At 43.7% G+C, this 13,588-nt stretch overlaps 1 protein-coding gene across 3 annotated transcripts in view; it reads left to right on the top strand.

Moving 5' to 3' along the window:
* Ankrd55 (ankyrin repeat domain 55) overlaps nt 1–13,588 on the top strand; it is an 82,932-nt gene that overhangs the window by 64,417 nt on the left and 4,927 nt on the right. For 2 of the 3 annotated variants that reach the window (XM_041663188.1, XM_041663187.1), the window contains 2 exons: nt 170–331; nt 4,853–5,517. In XM_041663188.1, coding sequence (XP_041519122.1) covers nt 170–331; nt 4,853–5,517 — 827 coding nt within the window. Of the gene's footprint in view, nt 1–169; nt 332–4,852; nt 5,518–13,588 lie in introns of those variants that run through there. The other variant, XM_041663190.1, reaches the window with a different exon arrangement.

Here is a 13,588-nt window from a genome sequence, read left to right as displayed (position 1 = left end):
CTTGTACACAGCTTAGACTCTCACGCCGGATTCATGCACACTATTTCATACTATGGAGAGCAATGGGACTGTCCTCCTTTAGCCTGACTCTGGTGTCAGCCAACCACGGCTAGCCAGCCTGTAAGGTTCTGACTGAACCCTTTGTGTTTTTTCTGTGTTATTCCTCCAGGACACCCATGCACTGGGCTGCAGCTGCCGGAAAAGCAGAATGTGTCCAGGCACTCCTGGAGCTGGGCATGGACAGCAACCTGAGGGACATGAACGAGACCACACCCCTGGCCTACGCCCTCTACTGCGGTCACACAGCCTGTGTCAGGCTTCTCTCCCAACGGTGAGCTTCTCATGGTGTCTTCTTCTCCAAGATGTGTAACATTAACACTTCTTTAAACCACCAGTGTGCAAGCCCAGAAATAACAATATTGCCTCTGTGTGTGTGTGTGTGTGTGTGTGTGTAAATATATAGAGGGCAGAGAACAGTTTTCAGATGTTTTTCTCCTTCCATCATGTGTTATCCAGGGCTAGAACACTGGAACACAGGTCATCAGGCTTGGTGACAAGCATTTTTATCCACTGATCCATCTAGTGGCCGCAGTAATTTAATAATATCAGCATTACATAATATAAGTAACATTATTAATTATCTAATTAATGATGTGTGTTTGCTGTCATCTAACATAGAGTGAAACGGTCTTCGTTATGTGGATCATGACAATAGCAGCAAGCTTGAATCCCTCAGTCACAGGTCACAGGACTCGAACCTCCTCTTTCCTTCCTCTCCCGCTCTTCTTCCTTCTGCCTATATCACTTACTCTTGAGACCCTTATACATGCTCAAAACTTTCTGAAGATACCAAAGAGCTCTCTCAAATCTGTTACCTCCGTCACTATTATGGTGTCAAAATATTTAATTAGGAAAATTTTAATAAAATATTTGTTTTGTTATTTAAATAATAATAGGTTTGTGATTGCTACATATTCAAATAAAAAACTTATTTTAATGAAAACACTATTGTAGCTGTAATCCTGGGATTCTGGAAGCTAAAGCGGTAGGGTCATGAATTTGAGGCCAGTTTGGCTGTCTGTATAAGAAGACACCATTGAAAAATGAGTAAATAAATAAAAAGCTGTTAATTTCATTTAATGTAGCTATTTTCCAAAGCAAGGAAAATTAATAAGAGCAGCACTGTTTTCCATTCTTGGCAAATCTCTCTCTCTCTCTCTCTCTCTCTCTCTCTCTCTCTCTCTCTGTCTCCCCCGCCCCCCTTTGACTAGACAATTAAGACAATTTAATTGAATTTTGCACTGTGGTATGGAAATTTCATCTGGTCAAAGCCCAACACCAATGAAGAAAGAAATTAAGAGCACCAAGGTTTTCCCTCCTCTCACCTTCCAGCACTGATTCCCAACCAGCTGACAGGTTTCATGTCCCTCTAGGCTCTGTTCCGTGCAAAGCCCTGCAAGCTTTCTACATCGGAATTCTTAATTCTTCTGGGCTCAGAGGTAGGGGGAATCAAACCTCAAGGCAAAAAAAGGTCTTCAGATTGACTTGGTCCAAGAATGAAACTCAGTCTAAGCACTGTTCCTCCAGACAGAGCGTGTCGGTCATTAGGTGCTGTGCCCATGGCAGAAAGAGACGGCTACAGCTGGCAGCTGCCTCAATGAAGCATTCAATCAATAGTGTGCTTAAAAACCATGAAACTGTCCCACCCATTAGATTCCAAACCAAGAAAACTAGGGAGTACATTTAAAAGCACACACACACACACACACACACAACACACACACACACACACACACACACACACGTTTCATTTATAAATCCAGAAGCAACAAAATATCACTGCAGAAGCAACAAAATATCACTGCATCAGTTCAGAAACATAGAAAAAAAAAAGTAAAGACAATAGATACAAAATTTAGTCAGCTCTTCTCTTTCCTCAGTTGCTTATGTAATACCACTAATAAGACGCAAACTCTTGAAAGCCTTGATTTCTTGTCCAGGCCCATTAAGCTTCTAGAACGTCTTGTGTGTTTCATCATTAATACACGCTGCCACATGGCTACCTGAGTAACTTTGGTAGTTCCGATTCCAGGCAGTAATTAATGGATCATATGACTGACATGGTGAAAGGGAGATAATAGTAGTATTAATTCGTACTAATAATTTTAAAATATAAGCATATCAACAAAGGTTCACAGTGAGAAAACATCCATTGTCTGCATGCAGATTGAGTGCTGGTGTTGTTTGGACTAGACTACAGTGCAGTCTAGTCTCCTTGGCAGCCTGCACCTGGGTCCAGTTTCACAGTTGTTCCCTAATGCAGAAAGCATTGGTTTGATTGAGAGAACAGTGCAGGCTTCCCAAAGAACTGGAACAGAACAACGCCTCAGGGAAACTCGGCTTGAGCGAGTCCGCCAAACAGCTGCCACGAACCTTTCCTCATTTGAGTTTGCTTATGAGTTGAGCCTTGCTCACGTCTGCCACACCCAATCTCTGGCACACATGACTTCCTCTACCACTGGAACTCAAACTCTGAGTCGCCTCTGCCTGTTTCCTTTAGTAGAGTATTTTTCATAACTATAGTTAGGTGGCTTCTTTTTTTTTTGATGTGAAAGAAAAACAAAAAACTAACAGCATAAAACGGGCAAGATTCGGGGGGCATAATATCAGTGCCGCTGGATCCCTTGGGATCTCTCACTCAGAGCAGACCAAAGCCTCTTTCTGCCATGTGAGGCCTGAAGTCACACCTTACCCTTCGTCTCTAATGCCTACGCCACCACGGACTGTTCCTGAGAGATGAGAGAGTAGGGACGATCTAAGCTGTTTGCAGCTGAATCGAGTGATAATTGAAAACAGATTGCCATGAGTAATTGAAAGCCTAAAGCCTCCTGAGGCTGAGGGGATGGTTCGGTCAGTAAATGCTTGCACAACAAGCATGAGGACCTGAGTTTGATCCCCATGGAAAAGCCAGGCAGAGTCGTCCACAGCTGTAAAACCAGCACTGGAAAACGGGAAACAAGGGGTATTTGTGGCTTGCTGGCCAGTCAGTAGCTGAATAAGCAAGCTCCAGATTCAGTGAGAGGCCCTGTCTCAAATACTAATCATCATAATAATGTTAGTCCAGAGACATGGTTCAGCAGGTAAAGGGGCTTGGCATGCTAGCTTATGCCTGAATTCTATCCTCAGAGCCCACATAAAGGTCAAAGGAGAGAACCAGAGTCACAGAGCTGCCCTCTGACCTCTAGAGACATTCCCTGGCATGCAAGCACCAGCATTTAGGCACACCATACAATGTCAATCCAAAACACAGCTCTCTCACAAAAGGGGTCAGAAATGGTTTCTTCTGGAGCCAGATATGAGTAGCTAATGGCCTGAGAACGTAGATTTAGGTTACCTAGGTTACCTCCAAGTTCATGTTCCAAGATGAAGCGTTTATGGAAAGAGAACAAAGAAAGTTGCAGATCCAGGCACCTCACAGATACACTGATGGAGACATTTGGTAAGCAGGTTAGAAAAGAGCAGGGGAATTTCTACCATGACTCTCAGGTCCAGTCTGACGCTCTTTAGCCTTTTGGTTGATGGGAGCTAGGTATCAATTTGTTCATTCCAAAGGCTTTACCTAATAGTCGCCCACAGAGGAGGGCCATAAATTGCTATTCAGAGGGCTGAAAATGGCCTGAGATCCTTTGACTCTGGGCTTGTAACATTCCACTCCCTCCACCATCAAAGACAGTTTAGTCAGTTAACTGCAGAAGGGTCAGTGGGGGCAGGGGATGCCGCTCCTTTCAGAGAACTGTCATCCACGCACACAATAATAAATAATGTTAAAGATTAAATAGTAAGGTTGACAAATACAGAGGAAGACACACATCAGCCTCTGGCCTCTACATGGAGGGAGAAGAGGGAGGAAGGTTGATGGAAGAGGAAGAGGGAGAGAGGGGAGAGGGAGAAAAGAGAAAGTAGCCCCCATGGAAGTTAGTGCAGAAGCCTATAAATTGGCCAAAGGGCCAAAAATAAACAATAGTGGAGTGTGGGGTCCTAAATAGGACAGCTATGGCACATCTGCCAAGGCTCAGGGAACATCACAAAGAGGAGCGAGCAAAACAATGTCTGGTGGACCCAACACAGCCATTGCCCCCATGGACTCCCTGCTGCTGTGGTTATCTGCATAAGACCTGGACAAGATTGGCCTGTCAACATTTCATCATCATGAATGGGAAGGGATCCTCCCCAAGGAATTTCCCACAGTTATTGACTAAGGGGTTAGGATGTCATTGTCTTCTGCGCTATAAACATGATAAGTTGCTTATGCTCCAGGAGAAACTTCTCTCCCACACTAATACAAGAAACCCTAAATAGCCTCAGTGGGAATGCCAGAAGGAAAATAAGGTTTCAGCAAGCAGAGACGGGGATGAAAGAGAGGGAAGTTGGGATGACATGACTAGAATTTACTACGTGCATGTGTAGCATCATATTACATACACATACAATGCTGTCGAAGAACAACAGAATGGGGAAGGGGGAAGAGACTCTAAACCCTGAGGAATCAAGAGACGTGGGTAGCAGATGCCTAAAGGCACAGGAGGCTGAAGCAGAAAGATGATGGACTTGAGGCTGTAGTAAGCAGAGTCCCCATCTCAGAGAGCGGGGAGGTGTTGAGTTACCACCTCTGCAAGGAGTTAATAGAAGGTGGGTCCTTGAGCAAAGCCTTGGCTTGAAGACACAGGCATCTGGGGATGAGCCCAGACAAGCTGATCAGGCAGATGGAATGGGGGTTGGGAGTGTTAGTATCTTGTTCTTTCCTGTCTCCTGTCCTCGCTTGGCATCCTTGTTCTTTTTTCTGTTCCTCTAGCGCAGAACCTGCTCGTCCTCTTCCTTCCCAGAACAGCCGACCCCAAAAGAAGGAAGAACGATTCGGCGTGCTCAACCAGATCTTCTGCACAAACAAGAAAGAAGAGCAGAAAGCCCATCCGAAGGACCACAGCAGGGACAGACACAAGGAGGAGGACACCTCGGAAGTCAATGACATCATCACCACCTTTGACAGTGTCGTGGATACCAACTGCCAAGATCAGCCTGGTGATCAGGCGGCTATGGTTGTCTTTAAGAAGAGGACCTCAGAGAATTCAAAGTATCTCTTGCCAGAAAGGAAACCCCTGGCCCGGAAAGGACTTCCACCAATCAGAACACAGAGTCTCCCACCCATCACTCTGGGCAATCACTTCCTGACAGCCTCCCATGGAGTCACTTCCCATGCTGGCCTAAGCTCTGGTCCTCAGCACACTGCCCAACGTTCTCAGAAAAGTCGAAGTGAACAGGACTTATTAAATAACAGGACTGGCTGCCAGATGTCACTAGATAATTCCTGGAAAGGTGACACTAACCAAGGGTTCTCCTGCAAGGCTTGGACCGTGTCTTCTTCTGATAAGTTACTAGACAGGCTATTTGCTGGCCAGCCCAGTCACCAGGAGCTCTCTGGGCCACCTCATCTTCCTCATCTACATAATCCCTCACCAGGTAATGGCCTTACTTTCTTCTCCTCCTTTTTAAAGGCCTCTGTCATATGTGGAGTGTCTCTTTGTAGAGTTAAATTAGTAACTGCCAAGTTTGTACCACGTACGCAATGGCAATAAAATAGTAACTACAAAGTTTGAGGATTTCTGGGAAGTGAAAACTTTCAGCTTTTCCACCCTCAGTATGCTGAGGTAAAAGACTGTTCTCAAAAAAACAAAAAGAGGATCGCTATTTCCTCTAAGAGATGCTTTATTAGAGTTGTATGGCACTCTTATTCACAAGATGCTAATTTGCTTATGCAGTTAGCTGTGTGTTTAAACCACCGTTCCCACTCTACCCAAGATCTACCCCACCGAAATCTTTGGTGAGAAGACAGCAATAACTCACTGGGACCTGTGTAGAAAGGTATCCTGTTTGCACATTCATGGTTTATATCTCCCCACACAGCAAAGGCCTGCATAGCTCTTCTCCCTCTCCCTCACCCAGAACTTCCAACGTCATCCAGTGTTTTGCTTACGCTTCCAGACACACTTCACACATTGGTGTCTAGGCCTCTACTTATAAACATGAACTCTCTTTTTTCTTTTCTGTATTCCTGCTCCCAACAGTTCTGAGGACTCTCGGTTTTTCTGTACCGTTGTTCTGCTCTTAAACTCAAATAGCCGTGTCCTGAGCTCTAAAGATAATTTCTACAAATAATCATGAATTCTGTACATTCCCCCATGTAATAATGATCGTACTGAAGAACTTAAATTTGGACGGAGGATATTGTCTCACACCTTTAATCCCAGCACTCAGGAGGCAGCGGTGGGTAGATCTCTATATCAAGGACAATCTGACCTACATAGAGAGCTCCTGGCCAGTCAAGCCTACCTTAGTGAGGCCCTTTCTCAAAAAATAATTTTAAAACCCTTACATTTTATATACATATAAGCAGTATATATTAAAATATTTTAATATTCCATCATTATAAATAAAGCATCACATTAAGCCATTTAAAATAAAAACCTGTTTGCTTTTTGAGAGGGTTAGCGTTGAACTTACTCTGTAGCTAAAGACAACTTTGACTCCTCAATCTTCTGCCTTCACCCTCCACATGCTGGATTATACATTTTTGCCATCTTGGCCAGCTCTCATTTTTACTTTTTTAAAAAATTGATTCATATGGGATTCTGGGCCCCTTTGGGGCTGTACCAACTCTCCTGCTCTGTTCACTCACATGGTGCCTTGGTTTGCTTTTAAATGATTCAATTGCCAATACTTAAAACATGACATTTTCTATAAAAACCTAAAGAAAGATCCTAAACTTCTCTTGAGAAACTGAAGTCAATGTTCTTATGTGTCAATAACTGTTCAGCTCTGAGTAACCACGGTAATCTTGGGTGCTACAGTTCCCAATACAATTCAGAATTATTTACATCACTTAATCCTTATCAATATACTTCAGGTATTTTTTTTTCTTGTAGTAAGTTAAAGAAGGAAATTATATACTTATTTAACCCGTGTGTAGGTGGAGGCTGCTCCTTTGTTCCTGGCTGCCCAGACCCAAATAATTATACAGAAACTATATTAATTACAACACTGTTTGGCCAATAGCTTGGGCATATTCCTAGATAACTCTTACATCTTAAATTAACCCATTTCTATTCATCTGTATATCACCATGAGGCTGTGGCTTACTGGTAAGGTTCTGGCATCTGTCTCCTCTGCAGCTACATGGTGTCTCTCTGACCCTGCCATCTTGTTCCCTATATCTCTTCCAGCCTGGCTATATTCTGCCCTGCCATAGGCCAAAGCAGCTTCTTTATTAACCAATGATAATAAGACATATTCACAGCATACAGAGGGGAATCCCACATCACCCATATTTCTGTCTAAGTTTAAAAAGGGAAAAAAATCAAGATTTTTTTAAAAATATGAAAGTATCATGTTTCTGTTTGAATGTGGAATTTTTCTTTCTAATTATTTTTTAATTCATGGCATTCAAGAGACAGTTTTGAATGTCATCCTGAGGGATACCATCCACTTGTTTGAGACAGGCTCTCTCACTGACCAGGGGTTTACCAAGTAAGTTAGAGTGGCTGGCAAGTGAGCCCTAGGGCTACTCCTGATTCTGCCTCCCTAGTGCTGGGATCACAAAACTACAGCAGTTCTGCATGGCTTCTGGGAAACACAGATCCATGTGTTTGAAGAATACTTTACCAACTGAGCCACCCTTGTGGTGCCTGCAGTAGGAATGGCCCCATAGATTCATGTGCTTGAATGTCTGGTCACCATGCAATAGCAGCATTAGGAGATATGTGGCCTTCTAGAGGAAGTGTGTCATTGGGGATGGGCTTTGAGATTTCAGATGCTCAAGCCAGACCTGGTGTTACTCTTTCTTCCTGCTGCCTTTGAATCCAGATATAGAACTCTTATCTTCTTCTCTAGCACCATGTCTGTCTGCATGCTGCCATACTTCCTGTCATGATGACAATAGGCTAAACCTCTGAACTGTAAGCCAGCCCCAATTGAATGTCTTCAAAATAAGACAAAATAAAAATAAGAGTTGCTGTGGTCATAGTGTCTTTTCACAGCAATAAAACCCTAACTAAGACACCTGTCCAATCCCAATCATCCTATTTCATATGCAGATGTGGGCACTCCTCCATCATTGCATATGCTTGCTGTATTAAGCTTTTAAAAAAGACATAAATATGCATGCGTATTTCGACACAGAATAATTATGACTGTTCACCTGAAAGCTATTTGCTGACACCTGAGACAGCTCATTTAAGATTTTGCTTTCCCCACAGAGCACTGAAATCTTTAGTTTGTGGCATGGATGATGTTTTTACACTGTTGCTGCCAAGGGGTAAAGAGGGAAGCCATGGTTATATCACCTTTGACAAGTTGGTGTGGCTGGAGCTATAGTAAAACATTCCTTTTGGAGTTAGTTCTGGCCTGGCCAAGCAAATAATGCTCCTTTTAAGAACGCTTTGAAAACGCCTTGTTCTTTTTCTGTCTATTTAATGTGCGGGTGGGATTCAGCTACTATCACAGAAAGCCGAAGTCACAGTTGGCCGCTGGGTCAACAGCATAGCACATATTTATGGTTGCACAGCCCCGAATGGCAGAATGCCACAAGAGCAGCGCTCAGGAGGCTGTGAGGCAGGAGGATTCTAAGTTCAAGGTCTGCCGAAACCCTGTCTCAAAAAAGGAAGGTGGGGTATTTCACTTGCTATCAGAACAGGCATACTATCCTCTTCAGAGTTTACCAAATTGCTGACACCAGTGTTTGCAAAAGAGAAAAAGTTGATTGGTGATAGGGTCAAGCAAGGAGGCAGGGACCCAAATCTCAGATCACTTCCTCTCCTAAGACCAGGATTTGAGAGTATATGGGCTATAGGTGGTGGTGGAGGGCATAGGGGAAAGATAATCAGAGGTGAGGTGACCCTTGCATGCATCTCCCGACTTCACGGCTCTTCCAAGACGCATGTTCAGGATGGCATTGCGAGCATGATCTGAGGGTGGGATTTTGCCCTCTTACCCTAAAAAGTCTCTCGCCAGACATCTGCACCAGCCCAAGTGAATAGTTGATAATTTCTATAAAATCACCTCAAGCCCATAAAAAAATAATCTAAGCAGCTGTTAGTCCCTGTGACCTGTACATCAAAGATGTTATGTAAGTCACGCTAGGGGAGACTAATAACACACTGCCCATCTGGGCGACCACCAGAAATGGTGGGGTTTGTTTTCATTTGTTTTTGAGACACAGCCTCTTTCTGTAACTCTGGAATTTCCTATGTAACCTGGGTACGCCTTGAACTCAAGGCGCTCTTCCTGCCCCAACCTCTCAAGTCCTGGGACTATGTCCATGAGCCACCATACCCAACACGAAATTGATGGTTTTTAAAATCATGGGTATGCTGACACATGCTTTGAGCACTTGAGGGGTGGCTCAAAGCAGGAGAATCTGAAGTTCTGCTACATAGTTGGAGGCCATCTTCAGCCAGTCTGTAAACAAATCAAAAAACAACTAGAGGTTGGGGGAAGACATAAAGTACAGAGAGTTGGCCAGTATAACTGAGCCTAGGCCAGCCGTGTTCATCAGATGGTGGTGGCGGTCAACACTAGGATGCTGCTCTCTCACAGAGTGTTAGAGAACTCAGTCTTGTTATTTTAAGAGTCCTACTCTTAACAATGGTTCTTGAGTCCTTGAAAGATGAGACTTGGGCTTCCAAAGATACATACGTAGAATTCTAAGGCCTCTTTTAATAAACACCCAGCAAAAGAATGTAGTTCATCTAGCAAGAGCTCTGTCTTAAAAGCAGTAGACTGAAGTAGGCATTGCCCAGGCTTTTGGTGACAAGTGTGATCTCCAGAGACACAACTTCCTTCCATCTGCAGGCTGCTCAGCCTGATCTCTAGCTTCCCTTCTCTAGGTCTGTCACAGTCCAGTGCAGCAGCAGGAGGGAAGGGGTAGCAGGAGGCCTCCCAGCTCAATCAGCTCCCACTCAGAAGTCCTCTGCCATAAGGCTCACACTCCTGCTTGCATCTCACTGGCCAGAACTTGGGTCACATGCTCACACCTATCTACAAAGAGGGTTGGGAATTGTAGTCTTTATAGCTCTGTGCCTTGTTCTGAGCTCCAAATCTGATTTCTGCTTCTAAGGGAGAAAAAAGAGAGTAGGCATGGGGAAGGAAACTAGTGTCATCAAACACTTCTATATAATTTGAACAAAAGAACATTAAATACAATTGCTTTGAGATTGGCTCAGGCCCCAGAGAAGTAACCAGTGAAGTCCTCAGGAGGCAGAACAGCGAAAAGGAGAAGTGAAAGTTACTAAGGGATTCTAAAGATGTGAACAGTGCTTATAGCAAAACATTTATTTTAGCCAATACTTATTAGTGCTAGTTATAGCTAGGAGCTTTCAAAGAAACTGAGTCATGATAACACAAATCTCCTTAGAGTCTTTTGTAGCAGAAAGCCACTTGTTCGTTCCCGGCTGCCCAGACTGAAAAAAATTACACAGAAACTATATTATTTAAATCTCTGCTTGGTCAATCACTTAAGCATATTACTAGCTATCTCATATCTTTGGTTAACCCATTTCTATTATTTTATATTTTACTATGAGGCTCGTGACCTACTGGCAAGGTTCTGGCAGGCAGCTTGTATCTTTTTTCTCTGGTGGCTCCATGGCTTCTCCTGATTCCACTTTCTTTCTCCCAGCATTAAGTTTAGTTTTCCCTGCCTAGCTCTACTCTGCCCTATCACAGGCCAAGGAGCTTCTTTATTCATTAACCAATAAAAGCAACACATATACAGAAGAACCCCCCACATCAGTCTTTGGCCCAAAAATGAGCTTCAAGGGGCTCACAATTGCTAGATAATTACACAACTGCACTTGGGGCCTCCTGAATGTAAGAAAACATTCCATCCCAACCCCAGCATAACACTGGGTGATATGAGCTAACTTTATGGATAGGCCTGGGAAGGGAAATAAGGAAAATGTATTAAAGTCAAGATGCAGTCTCTGAGGGCACAGCTGGCTCCAATAATCCACTCCCTTGAATTTCATCTTATCTTCTAAATTCCTATCACATTGTGGATCTTCAGTGGAGTGGTCACTTCTCCAAAGCCCTGTCACTGCACATAGCTCCATGGAGAGCCAAGTCTACACGCATGAGCCTTTGGAGGACATTTCAGTTCCCAAACCCACAGCATTTCTCATCTGCAGAGTGGGAGACAATCCCTAACTCACAGGGTCCTGGGTAGCTGTTAGGATTAAGGAGTTTAAGGCTGGGGAGATGGCTCAGTACTTAATAGGAAAATGTGAAAGCCTGAGCGTGGATCCCTAGAAATCATGTAAAAACTAGGTATGACAGCCTTGGGAAGAAAGAAACAGAGAACTACCATGAACAAGCTACCTAAGAAAACTAACCATATCAGCTAGCTCTGGGTTTGATTGAGAGACCCTGCCTCAAAGAATAAGGTAAAAGTGATCAAATATGATTATTAACACCAACCTCAGACTACCACATGCATATATATATATATATATATATATATATATATATATATATACAAAAGCCTACACACGAAATAACTAATGCCACGCACACTTGCACACACTCACTTTCACACTCATACATATATACACTCACATACACACTCTCACACATGCTTACACACACTCACATACATTCACACACACAAACACACACACTATCACATGCACATACTGTAGGCAGAGTTTTCCTGTCCTAAAGCTGCTCTCAAATAAACACACTAAGGCTTACATTAACTATAAATGCTCAGCCAATAGCTCAGGCTTATCACCAACTAGCTCTTACATTTTAAGTTAGTCCATACTCTTATTTATACTCTGCCACGCAGAGGTATCTTTATTAGTATGGCACATTCATCTCCTACTCCTTCTCCATCTGGCTGGCAACTCCAGATTCTTCCCTTCCTCATCCCATCTTTCTCAATTAGGCTTTCCCACCTAACTTTATCCTGTTTGGCTATTGGCCAGTCACCTTATTTATTAAACAAATCATCTCAGTGAATGAACCCCTCATGGTCTTGTCTTCCTTGCTCATACTCTCCTTCCACTCTTCAACTGGATCTTGAGAGCTCAGTCCAGTGCTCCAATGTGGGTCTTTGATAGATTGTTTTGAGGACTACTGAATCTTTTGCCTTAAATTCAAATGGCCTGGGCCAGTGAGATGGCACAGAAGGTACAGGAGCTTGCCTCCAAGGCTGGTGACCTGAGATCAGTTCCTGGAAGCCACAAGGTAGAAGGAGAGAACCTACTCCCACAGGTTGTCCCCTGACCTCTGCACATGAGCTGTGACTCAAGTACACATATGCATATAAGTAGATAGACGTAGGTAGGTAGGTAAGTAGGTAGAGAGAGGCAGAGATGAGAGATGAATGGATGGATGGATAGACAGACAGACAGACAGATGATTGGCAGATAGATAATAGATAGATGACGGGTAGATAGATAGATGCATCCATACATGTATAAATGTAATGATGATTGGTAGATAGATAGATAGATAGATCCATATGTGTATAAATGTAATAATGGCAGATAGATGGATAGATAGATAGATGCATCCATATATGTATAAATGTAATAAATTTTTGCTTAAAAATCAAAAGGGTTCGCTAAAGTGGTTGAAGTCATTATTTTGGGGAGGTTGAAATTCCATGAAACTTCCAGGTTTCCACGACCAACCTTGGTGTGGTGAAGCCCTTGGATAGCTCTGTGGCGCCGCTTTTGTTGAATGGTCCTTTAGCTTAGGATCTCTCTTCTCTCCTGGCCGGGCTCAGCAAGACTCATGGGAGTAGTGCATTCAGCTGTCTGAGTTCTGGGCATCAGCTCTCCTGTGCACCGGAGCTTGCTCAGTGTTTATTGAGAACCGTCAGTGGGCGGCATGAGGGATGAGGAAGAACACTCAACCTAATGAGCTGGAATTTGGCATGCCTCAGCTTAATTCATTGCCAGCAGCGTGCAGAGAAAATGGAACAGAAAGATCTGTGGTGTTTTCTGCTAGCTTGGTTATTTACAGGCCGTCACAAGAAAAGAAAGAGCTCACTTCCTTGTTTTCCTCAAGAAAGAGCTTGCTGAAGAACTTTCTAGATTATCCCCGTAACTATGCACTCTTCAGGTCAGGTAGGTCAGCACCAGTGACCCCTGCATTTAAGCCCAACAGCAACTTTTCCAGGACAAAAGCCAAATTCCTAACCAGGCAAACACAGCCCTCACAGTGTAGACTAGCCCATGTCTCACTCGCAGGGTACCTCCCATCTCAAAGTCCCACACACCACCCCTCATCAGTTCCGGACTAGCTCTCAGTTCCTTGAAACCCTGCCACCTTTCCATTGCGTGACAACTTTGCCTGTATTAGTTTAGTTCCTATCTTCTCTGTGTGACAGATTCCTACAATATTTTAAGAGCCATGCTGAGCACAGGGGCACACACCTGTCCAGCACTGAGTTGGAGGTCAGCCTGGGCTACATAGGAGAGCCTTTCTTAGGGTCTCAGGCCAAAATGCATCTACTCTTTGAAGGTCACGG

The sequence above is a fragment of the Microtus oregoni genome, unplaced genomic scaffold, assembly GCF_018167655.1.
Source record: "Microtus oregoni isolate MIOR12 unplaced genomic scaffold, Mior012 000014F_ref0000157, whole genome shotgun sequence".
Lineage (NCBI taxonomy): Eukaryota > Metazoa > Chordata > Mammalia > Rodentia > Cricetidae > Microtus > Microtus oregoni.
This window is presented reverse-complemented; position numbering and strand designations above follow the sequence as displayed.